A 27,593-nucleotide genomic window follows, 5' to 3' on the forward strand; every position below is an offset into this window, starting at 1 on the left:
AACGTGATTTTATCTTGTCGCGTTTTTTGTAAAAAATTTTATTTTGACAGCAAGAAGACATTTTAGTTCAAATCTAGCTACAAAGTGATATAAGACGTTTGTTAACTCTGTAAGAAGTTTTTATTACTCTGAGAGAATTTTCTTCATTTTTACTTATTTGATAGATTTTATTTTTTTTATCAAACATCTCCACTCTGCCAGGCAGCATTTTTGTTTCTCCTTTAAAAAAATAATTCCCCTTTGAGATTATGTGAGAGAAAGAGTCAGCATGCTGGGCACAAAGTGTTTTCCATTTTTGCGTATTTTTTGTGTTCTTTCATACATATAGGTAAGTTATAAAATTTTCACCAATGTTAAGAAAATTACTAATAGGAGGTATGGATCGAAATAGAAAAAAAAGAAATAAGACCCCACCACCGTAGTTCTACGTTTGGTAGAGATACTTTTATTTATTTATTTATAGTGTCCCTTTAATACAAAAAAAAAAGATATTGCAGATTCTTTGAATTGTTTCCTTTTATAAAAGAACATAATTCTAGTCAGTTATTTAGATAAAGAAACAAAAACAAATCATATTCAAATGGATTCTTAAAGAATTCACACAATATTGTCTTCCATTTATGAAAATATGAAAACTAGCTAGTGCGAACTTACCTTTTTTGTTTAAGAAAATGTGAAATTCAACGCGATGCATCGCATCGCGCATGCGCAAGATAATACTGTCTGCAGCGCATCGCACATGCGCAAGATAATACTGTCTGGCGCTTAAATTTGTTCAGTGTTGCCCCCTGAACAAACAAATTAATTTATTTTTGCTATGTAAAATGGTAAAGTATTTACTAAAAATTATTTATCTTACAATCCCGAACTCATTTTCTACTCTTAAAGGTTGTTTAAAACAATTATACTAGGTATATGAATACTCAGTGCCTACGTTCTGCAACTCTCGCATCGTGACAAATTGTGGAAAAACAAATGTCATTTCTTAGCTATATGAATTTCATTTCGATTTAAAATGTTTCTCGACAAATTATTTCGACGCGAGAGTTGCAGAACATTATGCAATGTGTCTTCATAAAGCGATAATATATTCTTTCCAATAATTTTTTACCTAAACAAAAAGTATTTCTGTTACTAGGATAGATAATGAGTTTTTGTACACTTTCAAGGAAAACAAACAGTAAACCACTTTACGTGTTATGGATAATATTTAAACTTGAAAATATATTGGAATTAAATAAATAATACCAACAAGTTTGTTTTTCTATATAACCCAGTAAAGACCATATAACTGGCATAGTGATGAAGTTTCAAGTCCACCATTCTACACTCTTAACCAATTGGGGGCAACACTGAATTGATTCCCATGAATGCATCTCAACGCACTGAGCATTCCTGTTTGTTCGTGTTAAATTGGTAGTGTTACCTTACCATACTTTTTAACTGATCTGATTTTTGTATAAGTCAAAAGAAACCAAAATTATTATGAATTTATAGAAATTTCTTCCTCTTTATTTACATACTAAAGCCCGTTTTTCCTTCAACTCAGTATATACTATTTTTTTTTAATTATTATTGCAAAAACAAATACGTGTGAAGTTTGTAACTAATGTGCTGTAGAAAAGACACGGCTTATATTATACAAATGTACATGAGAATTTTCTATGATTCTAAGACTACCTACCTTACAGTTCATATGTATGCACTTTACATCACAATCGTAGGCCTATTTTTGAATCTACATATAAACTTAAATATCAACTTGCATATTATTCTTTAAAACAAACGCAATTTATTACACTTTCTTGGAACAAAAATATTCGGGTCTAATTTTATAAAATCATAATACCTATACATAATACATTCCTCTTAAGGTGGGTAACCCTAATATTGAATTGGATAAAATGCTTCAATTCGAAAAGCAGGTTTTCCCTCCAAAAACAATTTCTTCAGTCAGCGCATCGCATCGCATATGCAATTTTTTTTTTGCTTTCGTTGTTTTCTCTGGTGGAGGTTTAACCGTAACGTACATATGTGTGTGAGTATGGCTACTTAGACGTCAGACAACAAACAATTGCTTTGAATTAGTTCTCGCTCATCTAAATATGTTTCATATACCTACCTTCATTATGTTAACTTTCTTAATTTTTATTATTGGAATAGGTTAATAACCAAGATTACAAAATTAGTAGAAAATTTGATTGATTTTTATTTAAGCAAATAAAAGTTATTCCAATGTTTGGCTGTTTGGTGTGGAGCTGCATAAGAAATATACGTTTGAGCAAAAATGTATCATATTTCATCAGTAAGCGCATGGCCTCGCATATGCAATTTTTTTTTGCTTTTGTTGTTTTCTCTGGTGGAGGTTTAACTGTAACGTACATATGTGTGTGAGTATGGCTTTGAATTAGTTCTCGCTCATCTAAATATGTTTCATATACCTACCTCCATTATGTTTACTTTCTTAATTTTTATCCAGGATTACAAAATAAGTAGAAAATTTAATTAATTTGTATTAAAACAAATAAAAGTTTATTACAATGTTTGGCTGTTTATATACATATATGCACAAATATTAAAGTGAAACAAGATAGACATGCGTAAAATTGTTTTCAATTGAAAAGTTAAGTTGGGCTTAAACAACTTCAGTTGAAAATAACAATAAATTATATTGCTGCTATCGAATTTCTTCTGTAGAAAACCAACAAAGGGAGACATTTTTGTTCACAAACATGGAATGAATTATTAAATATTAAATAGAAGAAATGTTTCCCGCAACCATTCATTCGTTTGCATAAAAATAATTATTTCTTATTCCATGAAAATAACGATTAAGATTTTTATATTCATTTGTAGTAAATGAAATGTATATTGAAAGAAACAACATTCTGGAAATGTTGTTCGAAAAATATTCATTCGTTTGCTACAAACTGATGATTCGCTTGCGGAAAAATAATTTTCTTATTCCATAAAAAAAACGATCAAGATTTTTGTATTCGTTTGTAGTAAATGAATTGAATATTTACCCCAAATGGAAAGTTCTTTGAAACAAACAACAACAAACAACATTCGTTTGCTACAAACTGATGATTCGCTTGCGGAAAAATAATTTTCTTATTCCATAAAAAAAACGATCAAGATTTTTGTATTCGTTTGTAGTAAATGAATTGAATATTTACTCCAAATGTAAAGTTCTTTGAAAGAAACAACATTCTGGAAATGTTGTTCGAAAAGTATTCATTCGTTTGCTACAAACTGATGATTCGCTTGCGGAAAAATAATTTTCTTATTCCATGAAACAAACGTTCAAGATTTTTGTATTCGTTTGTAGTAAATGAATTGAATATTTACCCCAAATGTAAAGTTCTTTGAAAGAAACAACATTCTGGAAATGTTGTTCGAAAAGTATTCATTCGTTTGCTACAAACTGATGATTCGCTTGCGGAAAAATAATTTTCTTATTCCATAAAAAAAACGATCAAGATTTTTGTATTCGTTTGTAGTAAATGAATTGAATATTTACCCCAAATGTAAAGTTCTTTGAAACAAACAACATTCTGAAAATGTTCTTCGAAAAGTATTCATTCGTTTGCTACAAACTGATGATTCGCTTGCGGAAAAATAATTTTCTTATTTCTTGAAAAAAACGATCAAGATTTTTGTATTCGTTTGTAGTAAATGAATTGAATATTTACCCCAAATGGAAAGTTCTTTGAAACAAACAACATTCTGAAAATGTTCTTCGAAAAGTATTCATTCGTTTGCTACAAACTGATGATTCGCTTGCGGAAAAATAATTTTCTTATTCCATAAAAAAAACGATCAAGATTTTTGTATTCGTTTGTAGTAAATGAATTGAATATTTACCCCAAATGTAAAGTTCTTTGAAAGAAACAACATTCTGAAAATGTTGTTCGAAAAGTATTCATTCGTTTGCTACAAACTGATGATTCGCTTGCGGGAAAATAATTTTCTTATTTCTTGAAAAAAACGTTCAAGATTTTTGTATTCGTTTGTAGTAAATGAATTGAATATTTACTCCAAATGTAAAGTTCTTTGAAACAAACAACATTCTGGAAATGTTGTTCGAAAAGTATTCATTCGTTTGCTACAAACTGATGATTCGCTTGCGGAAAAATAATTTTCTTATTTCTTGAAAAAAACGTTCAAGATTTTTGTATTCGTTTGTAGTAAATGAATTGAATATTTACTCCAAATGTAAAGTTCTTTGAAACAAACAACATTCTGGAAATGTTGTTCGAAAAGTATTCATTCGTTTGCTACAAACTGATGATTCGCTTGCGGAAAAATAATTTTCTTATTTCTTGAAAAAAACGTTCAAGATTTTTGTATTCGTTTGTAGTAAATGAATTGAATATTTACCCCAAATGTAAAGTTCTTTGAAAGAAACAACATTCTGAAAATGTTGTTCGAAAAGTATTCATTCGTTTGCTACAAACTGATGATTCGCTTGCGGGAAAATAATTTTCTTATTTCTTGAAAAAAACGTTCAAGATTTTTGTATTCGTTTGTAGTAAATGAATTGAATATTTACTCCAAATGTAAAGTTCTTTGAAACAAACAACATTCTGGAAATGTTGTTCGAAAAGTATTCATTCGTTTGCTACAAACTGATGATTCGCTTGCGGAAAAATAATTTTCTTATTTCTTGAAAAAAACGTTCAAGATTTTTGTATTCGTTTGTAGTAAATGAATTGAATATTTACTCCAAATGTAAAGTTCTTTGAAACAAACAACATTCTGGAAATGTTGTTCGAAAAGTATTCATTCGTTTGCTACAAACTGATGATTCGCTTGCGGAAAAATAATTTTCTTATTTCTTGAAAAAAACGTTCAAGATTTTTGTATTCGTTTGTAGTAAATGAATTGAATATTTACCCCAAATGTAAAGTTCTTTGAAAGAAACAACATTCTGAAAATGTTCTTCGAAAAGTATTCATTCGTTTGCTACAAACTGATGATTCGCTTGCGGGAAAATAATTTTCTTATTTCTTGAAAAAAACGTTCAAGATTTTTGTATTCGTTTGTAGTAAATGAATTGAATATTTACTCCAAATGTAAAGTTCTTTGAAACAAACAACATTCTGGAAATGTTGTTCGAAAAGTATTCATTCGTTTGCTACAAACTGATGATTCGCTTGCGGAAAAATAATTTTCTTATTTCTTGAAAAAAACGTTCAAGATTTTTGTATTCGTTTGTAGTAAATGAATTGAATATTTACTCCAAATGTAAAGTTCTTTGAAACAAACAACATTCTGGAAATGTTGTTCGAAAAGTATTCATTCGTTTGCTACAAACTGATGATTCGCTTGCGGAAAAATAATTTTCTTATTTCTTGAAAAAAACGTTCAAGATTTTTGTATTCGTTTGTAGTAAATGAATTGAATATTTACCCCAAATGTAAAGTTCTTTGAAAGAAACAACATTCTGAAAATGTTGTTCGAAAAGTATTCATTCGTTTGCTACAAACTGATGATTCGCTTGCGGGAAAATAATTTTCTTATTCCATAAAAAAAACGTTCAAGATTTTTATATTCGTTTGTAGTAAATGAATTGAATATTTACCCCAAATGTAAAGTTCTTTGAAACAAACAACATTCTGGAAATGTTGTTCGAAAAGTATTCATTCGTTTGCTACAAACTGATGATTCGCTTGCGGGAAAATAATTTTCTTATTCCATGAAACAAACGATCAAGATTTTTGTATTCGTTTGTAGTAAATGAATTGAATATTTACTCCAAATGTAAAGTTCTTTGAAACAAACAACATTCTGAAAATGTTCTTCGAAAAGTATTCATTCGTTTGCTACAAACTGATAATTCGCTTGCGGAAAAATAATTTTCTTATTCCATGAAACAAATGATCAAGATTTTTGTATTCGTTTGTAGTAAATGAATTGAATATTTACCCCAAATGGAAAGTTCTTTGAAACAAACAACATTCTGAAAATGTTCTTCGAAAAGTATTCATTCGTTTGCTACAAACTGATAATTCGCTTGCGGAAAAATAATTTTCTTATTCCATGAAACAAACGATCAAGATTTTTTTATTCATTTGTAGTAAATGAATTCTATATTTGCACCAAAAGTAAAGTTCTTTGAAACAAACAACATTCTAGAAAGGTGCTTCGCAAAGACTTCATTCGTTTGTTGCAAACATTAATATTTACTAGTAAACAACAAAGAGTTTAGATGTAGGACGTATTTTCTTTCCCGCAATGAACACACGAAAATTGACCTCCAAACGAATGGGTTGTTTTGCATAACGTTTGCTGCTATGGAATTATTATTTGGGTCGAATGTAATACAATTGCTGTGAACTCTTAACTATTGCGGCTAATGTATTAACATTGCAGCAAACGATTTTCTTTTGATGCAAAAGATATTCTTTAGCCGCAAACGAAAAAAAAAAATTTAATTCTCTGAGTGTACGGCCTTATTATGGAAGTGAATAAAAATTCATTTTCATTTATTTCATAGGAAATGGTTCAAGTTTTAATTCATAAAACTGTTTGAGGTCGAAAAAATAAACTTGGGTACAAATTTTAAATCAGAATAATTTTAATATTGAATTTTACGCATAGGTTTAATGTGTACTTTTCAAACTCAAAGAAATAGTTTTTCACCAAAAATCAGATCGTGCTATTTATTTATATACCGAAAATCGGTATAATTTTTTAACCACCGGTGTTTATTACCTATATGCGAGAAAACGGTGTATTTTGTATGCAAAAAATACTCCAAATATTTTGGTTTATTTTAGACCTTTATGCTACTTGAGTCTCTGCTCTTTTGTACATTTTTGAAAGCAAAAAATTATATTCATGTGCTTTTGCTATTTTGTCTTCTAATAACAATTTCATTTTTACGAAAAAAATGTCAACGAAACTGATTGCTCATTGGAATCTTTACTTGCTTTTTATCTTGATAAAACTGATTATCTTTCTTAGAAAAATTAATTAAATCCATTTTCCATCGAAATTCTTGTTGAAACTGTAAATTTTTTCATCTAAAAACTCAATCAAAGTAATTGAAAGGAGTTGTGTTATTTTAACGATCTCATCCCACCAATCTTTGTCACCACATAAAATAATCCTCTTTCATTTATTTGAAATATGAAAATAACAAATAATATTCATCAATCAGTTTAATTTCCCGTCATCAAAATATGATTTCCAATTCAAACGGATTGCGTTCTGCAAAACAAACAACCACAAAAAATAAAAGCAAGAAAAATCCTTGAAGACATCACAAACATAGCGAGAATCATCAATCACACTCGCCCGCCATATTCGCAAACTCAAAATGGCACTCGAAGAGTTGATTTATAGAAAATTCAAATCAATTATTCACCTGGATTGAGGAGAAAATTATACTACGCTATACCAAGTAGTAGAGTACGATTGGAGTTTGAAGCTTGTATAAGGTCGGTCTGTTGGTTGGTGTTGTAGGTATGTTTTTATGGGTGTGTTAGCACATAGACCATAAAGTCTAGTCATATTGCTTGATTGCCGTTGTATCCTGTTGTCGGTTGTCGTTTATGTCGGATGTCGGTTGTCCTGGTTTATGTTCAATCAGAATCAGAAACAGAATAATGACATGGTAATCATGCAAATCCTTTATATAGTTATAGATGTTTGTGTGTGTATATAGAAATATACATTCAATCGAGGTTATAAATAAAGGGATGACGGGTTTGGACATGGAGATGGAATATAGAGAGATCAACAATGTTTAAATGTGAATACAAAATATGCATAGAAGGGATTGTCCTGACACAATTTATAATCCATGATGTGTTTTGTGTGTGTATGTGCATGAGAAGTGTAAGAACTTTATGATGTCCAAACTCCCAATGGGAAATAAAGTCGTAAACATGATTTCTCTATTATTTTTTTTTTTTTTTTGTTCTGTCACTTTTCACTTGCAATTTGTAATATATTTTATGTGAGTATACACGCTCAGAGCATCAAGCGATGCAAGTCAACATAAATTTTGTAGTATGACATCATAAACAAGATTACAAACTATATTATGTGTTAGAAATGGATATTTATGGGGTCATGATTTGGATATGACCTAGCAAGGAAATTCTGTCCATTTGACACTTTCAAAAAATTTTAAAATTACAAGATATCTATAATAATTCTCTTTGTGTCGGTTTATTATGTTGGTAACATGATCAATTTTTCATAATGACATTTTATAAATTTGTAGTTCTCTTGATTTATGTTTTTTTAAAGTTATTAAAGTCCTTATTTATGAGTAAAATTGTTTTTCCTCAAAATATATTTTATTTTTTAGCTTTGTTTTAGATTGCTATTTTTTTTTGTTATTTTTACTTTTTAATTTTAATAAACTTTCTTTCTACTTTATTTCATAACTTATGTATGCCAAACAAATTTTTCGATACATTTTAATTAATTTGCCTGGGTAACAACAAGATATAGATACAATTAAAAACTAGAGCCGCTTCATTTTGATAGACTATTTTTAAAGAAATATTAAAAAAAAAAAATGGTTTTCTGTAAAGTCGGTTTACGGACGATGATTTTACGTGATAACGTCATAAGAAAACAAGTTGTGTGCTTAAAAAAAAAAAGTTATTTAGAAATTGTATTACCTACTTATTTGTCAAAAATTAAGAAGATAATAAATCTTATAGTAAAACACCTAAGATAAAGATTAAGACCTTACATATTTATGTCTGTATGTTTTGTTGAAAAACGGAATAACTCTTTGAATCAAATCATAACTTACAAGAAAAAGCTAAAAAATACCTTTTTTTTAACCCTCTGTCGGCACGCCGCGCGGGTGCGAATTTGGCAGGACAAAAATAAAAAGTGGTCACAAAAAAGTGTCTTCATAAGGGTAAAAATAATTTTTTTTGGAATTGTGAATAGAATATTCGAATTCCTCGAAAAATTCTACATCAATTTCATATATGATTCTCTATAAAATAGTGAGACCGAAAAAAGTTCTAGCGACATGAAAAAGCATACATCAAATTCGCAAAAAAGAGGTTTGCCTACAGAGGGATAATTATATTAATTTTTTTTATATGAAAAGCTTACAAAATTTAAATTTTTACAATGAGTAAAAGGTATAAAAATAATTTATTGAAAACAATCGTTTTTTTTTCATGAAAAAAGTGCAAAAATCAAGCCTTTTTCTTCTAACACCATTAAATTCATTTTTGTACATGACAACTTATAGTTAAATTTATACCATCTGAAGGTCTATTGTTTCAGTTCCAAATATTCATATCAATCATGTCTGTACAACTTCTGCAAAAAGAGCAAGAATTATTCGATTACAAACAATTTTCATAAAAAAATAAATTTTTTTATCTTCTTACACAATTAAATTCATTTTTTTATATGACAACCTATAATAAATTTTATATCATGTGAAAGCTTATTATTTCACCTTTTCTATGACGTTTCAATCATATTTCATGAAAAAACAGTCGCGAAAAATTTTTCGAAAAATTTCAATTTAGGAAATACTAAAAACTACATAACACCTGCGTAATTATTTCAATCCATTGGTGTTATTACTTAGCCAGTTAATTACGAGAAGATTTTTTTGAAAATGCCCTGTACTGATTACGTTTTTCATATATCATTTTGACGTATAAGCAAAACATATGCAAAACAGTTCGACCTTTTTCAACCCCTAACCTAAGAGAATCAGTTGTAAAGGACGCTATTCTTGACTCAACACGTTAAAATTTCCCTTTTCCTTCTCATAACTCTCGTTGGAGAATTTCTATCTTATTATTCCTTATCTTAAAAATAAGATACAGATTTAAATACCTACTTTTTTTAAGATTCTACTCTATTGAGACAATTTATGTTTTTGATAACGCTAAAGTTTATTTCATATCGTTTTAAAAATTTCACAGGACCAATTGAAACATTTTCAAAAAGTTCAGTTACATTGATTAATGTTACGGTTTTTGAGTAATTAAAGTGTAAATTTTAATAAATAGTCCAGAATTTTAAATAATGATAAAACATTTTTCGAATTCAAGCTTTTTGCATTTTCTGAGAACATGCACTTTGGTGTACTAATGTAAATTTTTGTTTACACTATTGGAAAGTAGAGATTTTAACGAACAAAATGCATACCGATTTTTTGAAAAAAGCTGATATTTTGACACGTGAATTTTCGATTGAAAATTAAGGTGTTTTTTTGGTATTAAGTAAAAAAAAGGTTAAAAAATAAATATTTGAAATCAAATAAATTACTGTGTATTCGGGACATAATAAGGTAAGTTTTCACTACATTTCGTAGAAAAAAAAAACATTTTTTGAAAAAGATAAAAATAAAAAACCAAAAACTCGGTTTTTTTTAATTTTTCAAATAAATTTTGAGGTTATGTGAAAAAATTGTTGATACATAAGTTGTAGATCTTTTTATTACCTACAACCTTGCCATACAACTTTTTTCCATAGGACTTGTAGTTTTGCCGGAAATCGAGATATACCATTTTTCACCATTAAAAACTCAACCCTACCACTTCCCGAACTCGGCTCTCCCGTAATTTATTTTTCCTTTAATTTTTATCATATTCACCTCCTTTTCCAATGGGTTTCATCCTACTATGATTTTTTTTGGTTGCAAAAATTATCGACCCTGGGCTATTTGTCTGATTCATTTGCTCAAAAATATGATAACCGGTTAGATTCGTACATAATAAAAAAAAGTTACACATACGCCACAGTGACCCTTCTAGTAAAACCGCTAAATACATCAAAAGTTTACTTTTTCGCTGCCTCAACCATCAAAGGAATTTTTTTCTCTTAATAAACACATGAAATGAAATTTGTAATTGATAAGAATTACGAGTATGATACAAGAAAGTTCTTAACCTACCTACATTTGCTCTAACAACAAATCAAATATTAGTTATTTTTAACTTATTTCACCCATGGGAACAATCTGGTTTGGCGTTAAAGTAAGCTTATATGAGCATAAACTTACACCTACACACAAAATCAGAGATGGCAACTTTTTGCAAACAAAAATACGTGTCACCGATAGCGAATTTAACTGCTTTCACAATGCAAAGCCCTAAATTTCACCTGTATCACGCACTTAAATCGAAAATTTAAATTTTAACGAAGTACTTATACACATATATACCAAAACAACAATAACAAAAAAAACTCATTCACAACACCAACGGGGGCCCTTAACCTTATACTATAATAATAAGCACGCATTACCGCCATTCAACAAAAACGAACACGACCCATATTAATATAGCCCATAAGGATCAGGACAAACACTTTTCAACTTCTCCATTAATACATACAATTGTATTATACGAGTACCTTGAAAAAAACACCCACGATATTCCTTTTCTCCTCTCCCGCCTGCGATATAAATCTCTTGCCATTCTTCTGAGGGCAAAAATTTGTTCCTTCTGTATATTTATGTACTTCAGCGATACTTTTGAATTCTTAATCGCAAATTTCTATACACGTCATTGCCACAACCGCATGTAGATGGTGTTCCTAAGATAAATCAATGATTAATGTTTTTTTTTGTAAGGTTGGAACGAGAGTAGGTACCTAACCTAACCTACATCGTTATAATATGTGTATGGTATACAAAGGTATACCTACAAGTTGAGAAAAAGTCTTCGGTTGGAAAGAGGTGCAAGTGCGTACCTAACTACGTACTAAGTTCATCGCCATTAAGTTTTCTCTCTAGTATACACTCGTATACCAACCTATTTTGAGGTTTTGGTTTTTGTGTTTTTCTTACAAGTTTAATGATTCGTGAAATAAGGTCATTTCGTTTAGCTTTTGTTTTCTGAATTTCAATTTTCTATTAAAACTAATTTGAATATAAAATAAAAATATTGGTAGAAAGGTTAAATATATAAGGTACTCATGAGTCTATAAAGTTAGATTTTTAAAAAGGTCTAAAATATAAAAATTAACAAGGATAATCTGTGTTCATAAAATTTGTTAAAAAATAGAGAAGAAAATTTTAAGTTCAATACCAATACAACTCATAGAATCTACAATTGAGCTAGGAAAAAAGTTTTCTGGCAAAATATTTTCGCCACTTGTTCGAGGACAGCAGATTTTAATTTAATATTTAAAAGAGTTTGTAATAGAATAGCTTGTAAAGAAATAAAGAAATCTATAAAATCTAAATCAAAAAAAAGCATCTAGAAAATTAACTATCCAATATTTTTCATGGCACCGAAAATGTAGATAGCTACCTCAATTTATGTTAACATGACAGAATTATCAACATGTTAAATTGTTTGAAAAAAAAAATTCTAGCCAACTAAAAATGAGTTACAAAAAATGTTACACATACGCCATAGTGACCATTCAAATTTAATAATTTGAAAAATTGTTAAAATTTTTTAACGCACTGGTTTCGAGCTGATAGCTATGAAATGTTGAACTAGCCTTTTATATAAGAAACTGGGCCACACAAACAAGACATCTAAGTGAGAAGTATCAGGTATAAAATTTGCCTGACAGCAACCAGAAACTATGTTACTAGTTTCAGAGATGTTACCAGTCACGATCCCATTCTACAGGGTGTTCCACAGTCACGGCCCCAAACGAAAACCATGGATTCCTGAGGTCATTTTAAAATGAAAAACTTAAGAGGTAATTTTTTTGTTTTCGTACCGTTTTCGAGATATGACGGTTTTCGCGATTTTTGCAGAGAAACCTGCAATTTCGAATCAAAAGCAATTTTTTTCGTTTTTTTAAGTCTTTTTTTTTTACTTTCATATCATTTTATTAAAAAAAAAAACTCGTTAATGAGTATTAATTTTTTTGGCTTATTATTAAAGCCCAGTTTATTTTCTTACAAAAACATTTTTTTTTTTGACGTGATAACGTCTTATAAATCGATGATCCATGGCAGCCACCACAAATAAGTGACGCCATTTTCTATCGTTACACTCTCGCACTTTCGCAGTGCGGCAAAAAATTTCAATTAAAAATAAACTTTTAGAGTTACAAAAATCTTCTATATAAATCTATAAAAATCTTCTATATCTCAAGTAGCACAAAAGTCTAAGATACACCAAAATATTTGGTGTATTTTTTGCACTTTCGTGATATGCATTTTGAATATAAAAAATACACCATTTTCTCGTACAAAATAAACTCCGGTTTTTAAAAAAATATACCGATTTTGGTGTATAAATGGCGCTAGTGGTACCTATATTAAATGATCTGGTTTTTGGTGAAAATTATATCTTTTAGAAATTGAAAAATACACAATAAATCTATGGATAAAATACACCATTTAAATTATTCTGATTTAAAATTTGAACCAAAGTTTATTTTTTATCTCAAACAGTTTGATGAATTCTAATTCACACCATTTCTTATGAAATAAATGAAAATGAATTTTTATTCACTTTCATAATATTGCCATAAGAAACCAATGGTTAAATATGATTTTGTTTGCCAAATTTTAAAACGAAACACATTCTATCTACTAATTTTAGATGCTACCCCCTCTAAAAATCGAGCGCCTCAAAAATGTCAGTAAATTAATGATTTTTTTTTTTCGATTTTAAGAATCAATTTTTCAAAAATTATAATTTTTGTGTTGTTTTAAATTTTTTTAAGAAAAGTTATTTTATAATGAATCGAAAAAACTAAGAATGCGGGACTATTAGGTCGATAAATATACTATTTTAATAAAATAATTAATCGCTGTCTTCTATTTTTAAATGGCGTCCATTGAAAAATATGGCGTCTCCCACATATGCATTTTGGTGAATTTTATGTCCACAGGGTGTGCTTCCTACACCAAACAGAGTGTACAAAATAAACCGTTTTGGTTGATTTCAGAATCAAATAATTTTATGCACCACTAGTGGTATATTATAAAAACAACTGAATATCGGTGTATTTTTTGCACTGAATCTTAAAAAAATGTTGAAATTTTGTACAGAAAAGACAGTGGTATAGTTTTTATACCACTAATTTTGAGAAATACACCATATTTTTTCAATTTTCTCAATTTTACACCAAAATTAATGAATTTACACCAATTTATACACAAGTGTGCTACTTGAGATTATATAAGACCTAATAATAACCTAAAGCTTAATCCAAATGAAGGATTTTTAAAAATTCCGTCATTTAATAGGGTAAACAGGGGTAAAATGGAAAGATGAAATTTGGGCTAAAATCTAAACGCGATGTCGTAGAGAATTGATTTTTTTGCTTTAGATAGATGAGATTAATTTAAGAATAACTGTATTTAAGAAAAAATTCTAAGAAATTTTGAAACTAAGCTATAACGTTTTGTTTGAACGTTGTACACGTGTTGGGGCTATGACAAAATGATGATTTTGGGTAAATTAAACTTTTTTTGACAATTCCAGGTAAAAGATGAGCAAAAAAAAATTTAGCGTCTGATACGGATTTTTTTCCAACACTCTGCGTTTCGAAATATGAATTTTTGAAAAACACCTTATTTTGTAGGGGTATTTTTGGGTAATTTTTGATTTTTAGCTTTTTTTTGGATCGTTCAAAAAATCTCAAACTTATAGGATATGTAGGTTTCTGCTTTATGCATACCTGTGTAAAAACTTGCAATCGTTTAGTAAGTTTTGACTGAATAACGGAAGAAACAAGTTGTTAAAAAAAGTTTTTTGACCGTTTTTAACCGATTTTCATCGTTTTTATTTTTATCTTTTTTTCTTTAATAGATACAGGAATAAAGTATATGGAATAATGATATACCATGACCACGACTATATGTGTGCGAAGTTTCAATCATTTTCAAAAACACAATTTTGAAATAACGGTAAAATAAAATTTTAAATTCAACAGGTTATAACTTTTGACCAAGAGCAACAGGTTATAACTTTTGACCCCGAACAGCCACCAGTGTGGGAAGTACCGTAATCTCAGTGTGGAAATTGGATATGGTTGACTTTAAAAAATTCTAACTTCTTTTGTAGGCATCTTTGAGATTGATACGTCATATGAAAGGTGAAATAATAAGCTTTCACATGGTATTAATTTTTTATAAGTTGTCAAACAAAAAAATTGATTCCATACCCTGAGAACATAAAAATAAATGTTTTTTTTTTGCTTTTTTATATGAAATTTGATGGAGTTCAAAAAATTCAAGCTCTTTTTGTAGATCTCTCATAGACCTGATCGATATATACATTTATTTTGAGCTAAAACAATAAGCTTTCAGATGGTATACAAATTTTTATAGGTTGTATGGGAAAAAAATGGAATTAATGACGTGAGAAGATAAAAATGCATGTTTTTTTGCTTTTTTTTTTTTGATGAAAATGATTGTTTTCAATAACCTATTTTTATACTTTTTACGCATTGTAAAAATTTAAAAATTGTTTAATTCTTAAGAAGAAATATTTGGCTTTTAAATTGCATAATTTTTTTTTTTGTAAGCTTTTAAAATAAAAAATTAATATAATGAGAAAAGTAAACGCTTTATTTGACTTGCAAATATAACCTTATTTGCCGCAGTACATAAAATTCTGCAACCTAAAATCTTGCTTTACAAGTTTCTAGCAGTTGATATTATATTTGGTTATTTTATACATGCATAATTTTTTTTTATAATAAAAATACATTATGACTTACACTTTGCCTGAATTGGGATCAAAACTGAGCCGTTGACCAAATAGATAAAAAAAAATCAGCTTTCAAAATTTTGCATTTCAAAATTCTTCAAAAATTAAAAACAGAATTTTAAATTTTGCAAAAACAAAATTTTACTTCGGCAGAAATATCGACCCCAATCCAAATTTAATTATCATTTATTTTGATACTGACATCTATTTTTATTTTTATTTTTTTTTTACTACTAAGGAAAACAGAACCGAAAATCATTACATGTAAAAAATATGATTTTATATCATCCAGGAAAATATTTTTATTTGTCAAATGATGTTTTTATATTGAGATACATAACAGCTTAGGTATATCAATTCTGTTTATTTTGAATGAAATTTTTTCATTTGTTAAAGAAACTAATACCATTGAATAAATACAACAATTATTCATTACTATACCCTTAAAAGCTTCTAAAATTATCTGGAGTGAAACGGTGATTTCAGAATAAGAAACATAAAAACTGTAGGTAACAAGAACTGTACCCAATAAAAACTGCAAAAATTGTTTTATTTAACACGAAAATCAAGAAAGTTAAGAGTTTATTTTTTTTTAGTATTATGTATTATTATATTAGATATTATTATATTGGATATTATTGGAGGGCTTATGATAACAAAAAGACATGAGTTTTAGTTAAAATTGAATTTTTATTTTAAGAACGAAAATTATCGGTATTTGCCCTATGAATAATATTGAAAAGCTTGTTTTTTTCAAAAACGATTTCGATTAAAAAAATAAGCGGACATTGGCAAATAATACAAATTGAAAAGTTTTTGAAATTTGCTTAAGTTAATCCAGTAATTCATTATATAATAGATTTTAAACGAAATAGTTAAAACGATATACCTACGGATAAAATTATGTAAAACTTTTCAAAAATATACTTTCCGAATTTTTTGACAAGAAACTAAAAATAAAAAAAAATAAAATATAGGAGCTTTTGATAGAGCAAGACGTCAAGTTAAGCCATTCTTATCTCTGATCGTGATTTTTTTTTTTTTCCAAAATAAGTAAACGTAAGAGATCTCCAAATACCGAGGACAACTTAGTGTCCTCGGGTAGTAAATTCCCTAAAACAAAAATTATGAATGTGAGTGCAAAGGGCTCCAGAAGAAATTACTGGAGTCCTTTACAATGTTTGCCGGATAGCGACACAGACAATGAAAATGATGTCGAAAAAATGGACGATTCCGCATCGCCAAGCAATTCTAATAAAAAAGTGCAAATTCCCCCAATCAAACTTTTACAAAAATCGTGCGAATATGTTCATACAACATTGAAATCGTTAAACATCTTAGATTATTCAATCAAAAAAATGTCGATTGGCATTAAAATTATGTGCGAATCTATGAATTCATACAATTTAGTTCTTGGCAAATTAATTGCAGACAATTGCCAATACTTTACCCATGCCCTCAAAAGTGAAAAAGCTTTTAAAGTTGTCTTGTATGGTTTAAGTGAAATAAACACAACTGAGCTAAAAAATGAATTGATCAAACTTGGCCTTCTATGCAAAGAAGTTAAAATGATCACCAAAAAATATGAACAATATACAGATACATTTTACATAGTATCTTTAGAAAATGGATCTATCAAATTGTTCCAGCTAAAGAAAAGTTATCGCTCGATCTTTCATACACAAATCAACTGGTCATATCAACGTAAACAAAAAAATCGATTGACACAGTGCAGAAACTGTCAAATGTTTGGTCATGGCGAAAGTAATTGTCATGTAAAAACATATTGCTCCATATGTGCGGGACCTCACAAGACTGATGAATGCAACAACACTGAAGTTTATAAATGTGCAAACTGTAACGAGCAGCACAAATCTACTGACAGCGCATGTGCAATCAGAAAGAGATACCTTGAAATGAGAGAAAAACTTTCAAATAAAGCAAGTCATCGTATTCAAGCACAGCCTAAAATTACAAACAATGCCGTCAATATCAGTATGCAGAAGCTCAGTCCTTCTTATCAGTCATTGAACGATTTCCCAATTATGACAAACCGTGTACGTGAAAGACAAGGACAGAGCATGAAACCAACTACATGGCAGAGAACAACACCTGTGGTGAATACCAACCCTGTGGTGGATACACATCTTGCCGAAGCTTATCTGAACAGGCCAACGCCATCTACTGGTGAGTTGTTCTCTATGGATGAATTAAATACTCTAGTAATGGAGATGATTACTAAATTAAGTTTATGTAAAACAAAACTAGAACAATTTCAAGCTATCGCACAGTTAGCAACTAAGTTTTTATATTCTAATGTCAAGTAATACGACTATATTAAATACAATGCTAGATTATAATTTAAATATTATAACATGGAATGCCAAAGGCATTCGTAATAAAATTACGGAATTCTTAAATTTTTTAAATCAAAACCAAATTGATGTAGCTCTTGTAACAGAAACATGGTTAAATTCAAATATTAGCTTAAACAGTCAAAACTACAAATGCTACCGTGTAGATCGATCTGATCAAAGAGGTGGTGGTGTAGCAATTTTAATTAAGAAATCAATTCAACATTCTCTCTTGCCCATTGTGGGTACTCGTTACGTAGAGAATGTTGGTGTAGAGATTAGGTTGAGGAATCATGCAACAGTAAAAATGTTTTGTGTGTATTTTCCAGGTAAGAATTCTTCTGTAGAAAAAAGAATGCACTTTAAAAGAGATTTAAGAAAATTAATAATTAGAAACGAAAGCTATATCATTGGAGGTGACCTGAACTGTAGACACAGAGATTGGGGTTGTATTCGTGCAAATTCATGGGGTAATGTTCTTTCTAGTATGTCTTCCTTGTTTCCGTATTCCATGTTGTATCCGTTTAGTCCAACTTATTTTCCGTCTGGTTCGAGAGGCAGTCCTTCTGTTCTTGATTTGTTTATAACAAATATTCCTTCGTTTTTAAGTCAACCTGAAACTATCAACGAACTAAATTCTGACCATGTTCCAGTTTTTTGTAAAATGCATGAATCAGCAGAAAATAGAGTTAGTTATTTTTTAGATTTCAATAATGCTAATTGGAGTCGTTTTAAGTCAGAAATAAGATCCAAACTTAGAACAACTTCTACTGATTTGGATAGAATATGCTCAAAAGAAGACGTTGATGCTAGTGTCCAGACCTTTTCTAATCAAATACTTGATTCAGTACAGTCATGTGTCCCTAAAAGAGTAAAAAAACCATTTCTTAATAAAATGCCGGAACATGTATTAGAATATATACGTATACGAAATTCCTTTAAAAGGCAATGGCAACGTTACCGTTTACCTGAATATCGAATTCAAGTCAAGCTTTATGATAAAAAGATAACAGATGAAATTAATTTGCATCGGAATAGAAAATGGAATAACACCCTTAGCAATCTAGACAAAAATGCAAAGCCTTTCTGGAATATTGCTAAAATTATTAAAAATAAAAGTAGGCAAATACCTAATCTTGAAAATTTTGATGAAATTGTCTACCAAGATTCAAGAAAGGCCGATGTGTTTGCATCAACATTTTCAAAAAATCATTTAGTGGCACAACATCTAAGTGATGACGCTACTAACCAACTGGTAAGTCGAACGTTGAGCTCAATTCACATCCAAACTAGTGAGACTCCTATTGATCAGTTTGTTACGAAACAGGAAGTTAGACATATTATCTCTAGCCTGAAAACAAAGAAATCTGATGGACTAGACAAGATCAAAAATATTTATTTAAAGAAACTACCGAAAGCAGGGTTTGAATTTATTTCATTTTTGATTAATGCATGTCTCAAAATTCAGTACTTCCCAAAGACATGGAAACATGCAAAAATAATACCTATTCCAAAACCAGGAAAGCCTGCAAAACTTCCAACTAGCTATCGCCCGATAAGCTTGTTAAGTTGTCTCAGTAAAATACTGGAAAAGGTGCTTAAGAACAAAATATTAAAGATTGTTGATGAAAAAAATATTCTTCCTAACGAACAGTTTGGATTTAGAATGTTTCATAGCACTTCTCATCAAGTCTTAAGGGTCTGCGATCACGTAAGGAAAAATCGAAATCTTGGTAAATCGACAGGTCTTATTCTACTTGACATCGAAAAAGCATTTGATACTGTATGGCACGATGGGATTGTGCACAAAATGGTATGTTTAGGTTTTCCAGTGTATTTAGTAAAGATAGTTCAGAGTTTCTTGTCCAACCGATGTTTTAATGTCTTTGTTAATAATATCCCGTCAAATTCTTATCCTGTTAACCATGGTGTACCCCAAGGATCAGTATTGGGTCCTTTCTTGTACAACATATATACATCAGATATTCCCAGATTACCAGAATGCCAATTAGCTATATTTGCTGATGATACTGGCATCTTTTCCTCGCATGAGTTTAGTCTCAACATTGAGACAAATTTAAGACATGCGCTGGATCTGATGACCAAATATTATACAAAATGGAAAATTAAGCTGAATTCTGACAAATTACAAGCTATCTTTTTTAGTAGAAAAAGAAAATCTTGTTTTCTTCCTAGCAATCAGCTTAATGTCAATGGTGTAAGTGTTATGTGGGAATCGAGTGTCAAATACCTTGGGATCTATTTAGATCAGAAACTAACATTTAAGGAACACATTGCTAAGACACTGCAAAAAGTAAGCATAGCGATAACTATACTCTATCCATTCATAAATAGAAAGTCACAACTTAGCAACGATAATAAAATCATTCTTCACAAAGCGATATTTCAAGCAATCCTTTTATACGGATGCCAAGTATGGGGAAATTGCGCAAAATGCCATCTTAATAAATTGCAAGTATCGCAAAATAAACTACTCAAAATGATGCTCAACCTTTCTCGATACCACTCTACCAATGATTTACACGAAAAAGCAAATGTTGAATTGATTTGTGATAGAATTGAAAAACTTAATTATTCTTTTGTAACCAAATGCGAAATGTCAGATAATCCACTGATAAATCTATTAATATCTTAACCATATTTCTGATTATGTAATTCATTTATGTATTATTATTCATTAATGTTAATAAATCTAAGAAAAGTCAAGAATTGTAATTATATGTTAACTGTAACTAATTGTTAAATTATATCATATTTCTTTTTTGTGTTATTATTTATGTTAATTTGCCCATTTGATGTTATTTATTACTTGTTATTTATTTAAACATATCTTATTTATATACTTCTTTATTTATTATTTATTAATTCATATCTATTTATTTATTTATATATTTATTTATTTATTATTTATTTATTTATTTATTTATTTATTTATTTATTTATTTATTTACTAGTTTATTTATTTACTTACTTATTTATTTATTTATTCATACCTTTTTGTTAATTATTTATTTAATGCAGAGCTATTTATTATTTATTAATCATTTATTTATTTTCTTACTAACAAGTACTAACGACCCTTATTATATATATTTATTTAATATTCTTCACTAACAAAACTCTACTAATCTAACTGCTTCAAATCATTATCTTACGTTTTGAAGCAAATTTTTAGTTCTAGTCACAATGTACCTGCCCTTTCATTTCAAATTGAAGGTTTTTTGTTGTATTTTCCTTCAAATATTTATTTAATAACAAATCCTTAAATCAGAAATATTTAAATACTGATTCAGTAGAAAGATAAAATGTAAACATTATCAAATCTCTGTATGTAAACTGTGCGGTAGCTTACCAAATGTAAATCAAATAACGAAAATAAAGATCTATCTATCATCAAAATTGAAATCTTTTAAATGTTTTGTTAATATTTTTTGAAAAAAAAATTCGAAACCCTTGCTGTAAAAAAAAACAAATTTTGATTAATTAAAAAAAAAGTAATTCTAAACTAAGTTTGTATGCTATTTTGAAGTATTTCATGTTATTCATCATCTTTAACAATCTCCCGTTTTTTTTTGAAATTGTATTTTCTAACAAAATTTGCATTTTTTTTTTCAAATCCAAAATTTTATTTTTGCAAAATTTTGTTCTTGATTAAATTTACAGAAAAGCATTTTTTAAAAAGGGGGAATGAAGTTTTTTGAATAGGATACTTTTCTTATTTTGTTTCAAGTTTTCAAAATAGCTACGATTTTTCGAACAAAAATGTTTTTTTAACTAACAAATATTTTAAATGAAATTAAAATTAAAAAAAAAAAAACATGATTTTAAAAAAGAACTAAATATAAGAAAATATATTAATCTAAAATCTAAGATTTTCCAACTTTTTATTAGCAAGTAATAATAAATTTCTTCTAAAGAAAATAAAATAAAAAGTTTTTAATTAACAGATCTAACAACTTAATCTTCTTCCTCCATCTTTATTTTAAAGTTTATATAACCAACTTTTGCTTTTAGTAAAAAAAAGAAGTGAACTATTTCCAAGTACCCTTAAGCTATTAACTCCCTAGGTACATATAATTAAAAATTCTTTCCGACACTTAAAAAATAAAAAAATAAAGAAATGAAGACAAAAAATAAAAAAAAAAGAAACAGAAAGAATGCATTGGGGCAAATTTATTATATCCTAGTGCCTTCTTCCAACCAACTTTTTCTTTTGTTCTCACCTTGTGCTTGTGCATTCGACCCGGTCGGTTGGTCGCTTTGGTGTTGAGATTCTTTTGTGTTATAATAATCTCCCTCGTGCTGTCGTAATCAGCCGGATTCTTTTTGTTTTAACCATTTTTCTTCTTTTCTCTCAAAATAAAATAAAACAACAAAAAAATAACAAATCTTTTTTTTTCTCCCTCTTTTTTCATTGCAGGAATCATCATCACCATTTTCTTCGTCTTCAACTTTATTTATACAACCCAAAGTCTAGAAATATCCTTAAGCTGGAAACTGTTGTGATAGCTGCGTTAATGGAGTATTCAAAGTGAAATGCCAGACTGAGTGACAGTTTGGGTAAAAGTAAGACAACGCCATTAGCACACAACGACGACTACACAAACTATAGTGACGACAACAAAGGTAAACGACGTGATTTCCCTAGACGGCAGCAGCCAGCAAAAACAACGACAGCCCCATTTCATCCCTCCTTTCAGCGAATGTCGCAGCATTATCGCCTCAGTCTTCCAAAGAGGAGATGATGCAATTGTACATGTTAATTCAAAGTCCTTCCATCAAAATTTGACACTAAGGCGCACAGGAGCTCAAATGTCATACGCATCGACACCACCAGGTGGAGAAGCGACATGCGAAAAGCTGGTCGTGGTGACACTGACAGCAGCAGCGATAGAGAATACTTTATTCTGCTCCATCAATTCAAGGATTTGAATTAGAAGGGAGAGTTTTGTTTACCACAACATAGTAGTATCGTCCTTGTGCCTTTTTGTGGAGAGAAAGAGTGAAAGAGATAGAAAACATTTTCCAAGATAAATTTTAATTTATTTTTCCTCCTTTTCGGTTTTGAAAAAGGAGCAACAGGAGTACAAATAAAAAAAAAAACGAAAAAAAAAACAAGAATAGAAAATGATTTGTCATCCTGGCTGGCGTGAGATCAAGCAGCAACGACGAAGACCCGGCTACAACTCATGGCTGATAGTAGTCCTCCTTACACTTGTCACAAAGTTGGATGATAAATTGATACTTGCCTGTCCCTCAGATGTGTGCATCTGCAAATGGAAGGGCGGCAAGCAAACGGTCGAGTGTGGCAGCCAACAGCTTGCAGCCATCCCCGAAGGCATGGATCCCGGCACACAGGTACTGAACTTTTCCGGAAACAGTTTGCAAGTCCTCCAATCCGAACGTTTCCTTCGCATGGACCTGCTTAATCTGCAAAAGATTTATCTGTCACGCAATCAACTGATACGAATTCATGAGAAAGCATTTCGAGGATTATCCAATCTGGTCGAGCTGGATTTGTCGGATAATTCATTGCAGCATGTACCCAGTGAGACATTCCAAGACTACACATCCTTGATGAGATTGTCGCTCAGCGGCAATCCAATACGTGAATTGAAAACATCAGCATTCCGACACTTATCGTTCCTAACCACACTCGAGCTTAGCAACTGCCAGGTGGAACGAATCGAAAACGAAGCCTTTATCGGAATGGACAATCTCGAGTGGCTTCGTTTGGATGGCAATCGTATTGGTTTTATCCAAGGAAGTCATATACTGCCCAAGTCCTTGCATGGAGTTAGTTTGCAGTCGAACCGATGGACATGCGACTGTCGACTGATTGACATGCATGCTTGGCTAGTCAACTACAATACCCCCCAGACTGAGGAGCCCAAATGCGTTGAGCCACCCCGACTGAAGGGCCAAGTGATAAAGGCTCTGAAAAAGGACGACTTGGCCTGCTTACCCGAGGTCACTCCCAAATCAACATACACCGAAATCTCGGAAGGCCGCAACATATCAATCATGTGCGTGGTAAGGGCACTCCCTGAACCCAGAGTCCTTTGGCTCTTCAACGGCCAAGTAATGACCAATGACAGCTTGCTAGACAACCTACACATGTTCTACTACATAGATGAATCTGGCGGGGAGGAGAAACGCAGTGAAGTCTTTATATACAATGTTGGACCCGAAGATAACGGCACATTCTCGTGTGTTGGCCAAAACATTGCCGGCACAACTTTCAGCAATTACACACTGAGAGTGATTATCAAGGAGCCACCCGTAGTAAAGGAGGTATCCTTTCCCAAAGACTACATGAACTACATCATAGCCAGCAGCCTGGGAGCATCGGTTATATTTGTCGTCCTCCTGTGTACGGTTGTGATCAAGTGCCGGCAAAAGAAGAAGCCAAAGATGAAAAACAAGCCCCAGGAGACCCACACAACCACAAATGACAATGGCATGATGAAGTGCTCGTCCATAATCAACGGCGAGGAAGAATTGTCCTCGCCAAAGATGGCCAAAGAGAATGGTGTCGTTATCGGTGGCCAGATGAAACAGAATCTCATGATGTACGCTCCTGTTGCCCATCACATCATGGATAACGGAAGCATGCAATTGACATCGAGTGGAGCACCAACACCACCCCTAATCGGTGGCAGCAATGATGGGAGACATCCTTTGGGGATGATAAGCGGTAGTATAGCATATTGTTCGCCACCGTCGTCGGTGCGCAATTACCAGGAGAAAAATCCGGACCTGGTCAACGATGCCGAGAGTGTAAAGAACAAATTGAAGGCTTCAGCCTCAGATTGTGGCGGCGGCGGTGGTGGGGCAGAGTATGAGGTAAACAGCGATTGTTCCGGACCATGTAGCATACCGCCTGGGGGTGGCGGTGGTGCCTTTGACAACTGCTACCAACTATCGAATCAATTTGGCTCTCAAATTATTCGACCGAGCAGTGGTGTGGCACATGCTCGTTTTACCGCTGCCATGTCAACAATTCCTCGGGGATTGCATCTAAAGGCGATGAATAGTAGCGGCAGTATTGGGGGCGGTGGTGGCAACCAACATCAGGTGGATGTGCATTTAAATCCTGTGTGCTTCCTGGGACAAGACGGCTTCGCCTATGACTTTAGTAACAATCACTTGCAGCAGCAGCAGCAGCAACAACAGCAGGCGGTGCAATCCAATCAGCAACAGCACTTTTATCGTACACTGCCACACAACAGGGCCCACAAGCAGCAGCAGTTCGCTGCATCAGCAGCTAATCCAGGTACCCGTTATAGCTTGGAAGCGGAATTCCTTCAACGCACCGGAACACCAACTTATGAGAAATACCACCTACCACACGTTCGGTTCACGGCCGAGGGATATCCGGTTCATCCAATTGTGCAATACCCATCTCCACCGGAGGGCTATAAGGCTGATTATAGTGAACAGCATCATCAGCAGCAGCAGCAGCCAGCAATGTTGGCAACACAACAAACAGCAGCAACTATATGCAGCACAACGAGTTCGGGCTTCCAGCAGTGGCCACCATGTCTGCCGGGCTATCATGCTCAACCAATCCGATATCCGCCAGGAGCAATGACAACTTCAACTATGCAATCCTTACAACAGCAGCAGCAGCAGCAGCCACAGTCAATTGTGTCCTCGCCACCAACACCACAACAGAAACAGCAACAACAACAAAAACAATTGTCAAACTCTTCTGCAAACGGAACTGGGCCAACTGCATCAGCAGCTACTGGAGGAACAACCAGCATTAGCGGCACCACTATCAATCAGGTACCAGTGACCTCGAGTCACACGCAAACCAACACAAGCAGCACGGCGACCTCAACGTTCGAGGTAAAGAAGCGATGCGTGGGCGCTCAAACAACCGACATGGAGTCGTCCTCTCCCATACCGGAGGGTGATGAGGAGATGCTACCAATGCCAGCAGGCCAACAACAGCAGGAATCATCATCTAAATTACGTCATTTGACGGGACCGCTGGCTGATAGTCCCGACGAGGGTTATGTTGGCGATTCGCAGGAGGGCTCAGATATTTGACAGAGGGACGATGATGGTTCGACGTACGTAAGTGCTGGTTGTCTTGATGATTCAGTTGCTCTATAAAAGAACGAATATCTCTAACAGCAATATGTATCTATCAAAAACTGTAAGTAGGGTATTAATATCAGAGAAAAACAAACACACATATACACAAAAACACACTTATATACGCATGTTAGTGGTGATGGAAGGTTTTTTTTGTGAAAAATAAAGCTTTGCAATTGAAGTTTCGTTGCCATCAATCGAAAAGTTTTGCGGAGCGCAGAAATATAAGATAGACAGTTCGACTAAAGTTACAAATGAGATGGATTCTTTCATTGGAATTGTTTATATGTGAGTAGGGTGTCGTTGTTGTCTCGTCCTTTAAACATGTATAGGTACATGAGAATTTCACTATTTGACGGGCCCAGAAGTAGTGTGGTGGTGATAATTGAAAAAGTTTTCATCTAATTTAAAGTTCATCTTTCGTTAAGTTTTTTTCTGCTTTTTATTTAGATTTTTTTTGTTTTGCTTATATTTGAACTCTATAGCTGTCACTCACACATTAAATAAAATCCTTTGTATATCCTTGTTGTTTATGGTGTAGCTGACGTTTGTATCCTTGGTTTTTTTTTTTTCATATTATTATTCGATGCGAAGCGGTGTGGTAGCTGTCGTTCAATGTCTGTGTGTTGTTCCACACGTGTTGAACGTGAACGTGAAAAAGTTTTCATTTGTGTTTGAATATTTTCCTTCAAACTATTAAATGAAATGAGACTTGAAGTTACTAACATTATATAGTTTGGCGATATACATGTAGGGGAAAAATAGTATCTTTCACTTCATGGGTTTTTACGAGGGCACGGAAAAGTTTTTCCTTGATATCAGTTTTTTTGTTTTTGTTGTTAGTTTGATGTTAAAATTTAGCGGAAGTTTGTTTTTTAACTCAAAAACGAAAACAGTAAAATGTTGGAATATTGGTGAAGGTATTTTTAATTGTAATAATGATTCTGATTTTTTTGAGAATACCGAGAATTTTCAGTTTTTACTTGACTCAATTATGAACATTTTTAGAAAATTTTCAAACAATTTCTAATAACTATTTAAAACAAAAAAAAAAAGTTTTAAAAATAAGTAGTTTTTTTTACTATAGTGTGACGGTGCGGTGCTTAGCCGGTGGTTATGCGGGATTTCAATTTTACCAAAATTCCGAAATCCAAAATCCAGAAAATACGAAATCTAGAATACCTATATCCAATATTTGTGCAAATTTTTAATTTTTTATGATTAAAATTCGAATTTTGGGTTACGGGGATTTCGGTTTTCTGGATTTTGGATTTTCTGGATTTTGAGTTTTTGGAATTTTGACCCTAACCCAAACTAACACCAATTATGATTTTTTACTTTATATGTTTTATTTTCAGTCTTTCTGGATTTTTGGTTTTCCAGATTTTGGGGTTTCAGGATCGTGGGTTTTCTGGATTTTGGATTTCAAATTTTGTAGATTTTGGATTTTAGGGATTCTGAGTTTTCAGGA

At 31.4% G+C, this 27,593-nt stretch overlaps 1 protein-coding gene across 1 annotated transcript in view; it reads left to right on the plus strand.

Annotated features, from left to right (window-relative positions):
• LOC129905608 (uncharacterized) overlaps nucleotides 1-26,688 on the plus strand; it is an 89,722-nt gene extending 63,034 nt beyond the window's left edge. Inside the window, exon 3 of the mRNA XM_055981135.1 lies at nucleotides 22,437-26,688. Coding sequence (XP_055837110.1) covers nucleotides 23,144-26,074 — 2,931 coding nt within the window. The 5' untranslated portion in view covers nucleotides 22,437-23,143 and the 3' untranslated portion in view covers nucleotides 26,075-26,688. The remainder of the gene's footprint in view (nucleotides 1-22,436) is intronic.
• Nucleotides 26,689-27,593: the final 905 nt, after the last annotated feature.

Source organism: Episyrphus balteatus, chromosome 1, assembly GCF_945859705.1.
Source record: "Episyrphus balteatus chromosome 1, idEpiBalt1.1, whole genome shotgun sequence".
Classification (NCBI taxonomy): domain Eukaryota; kingdom Metazoa; phylum Arthropoda; class Insecta; order Diptera; family Syrphidae; genus Episyrphus; species Episyrphus balteatus.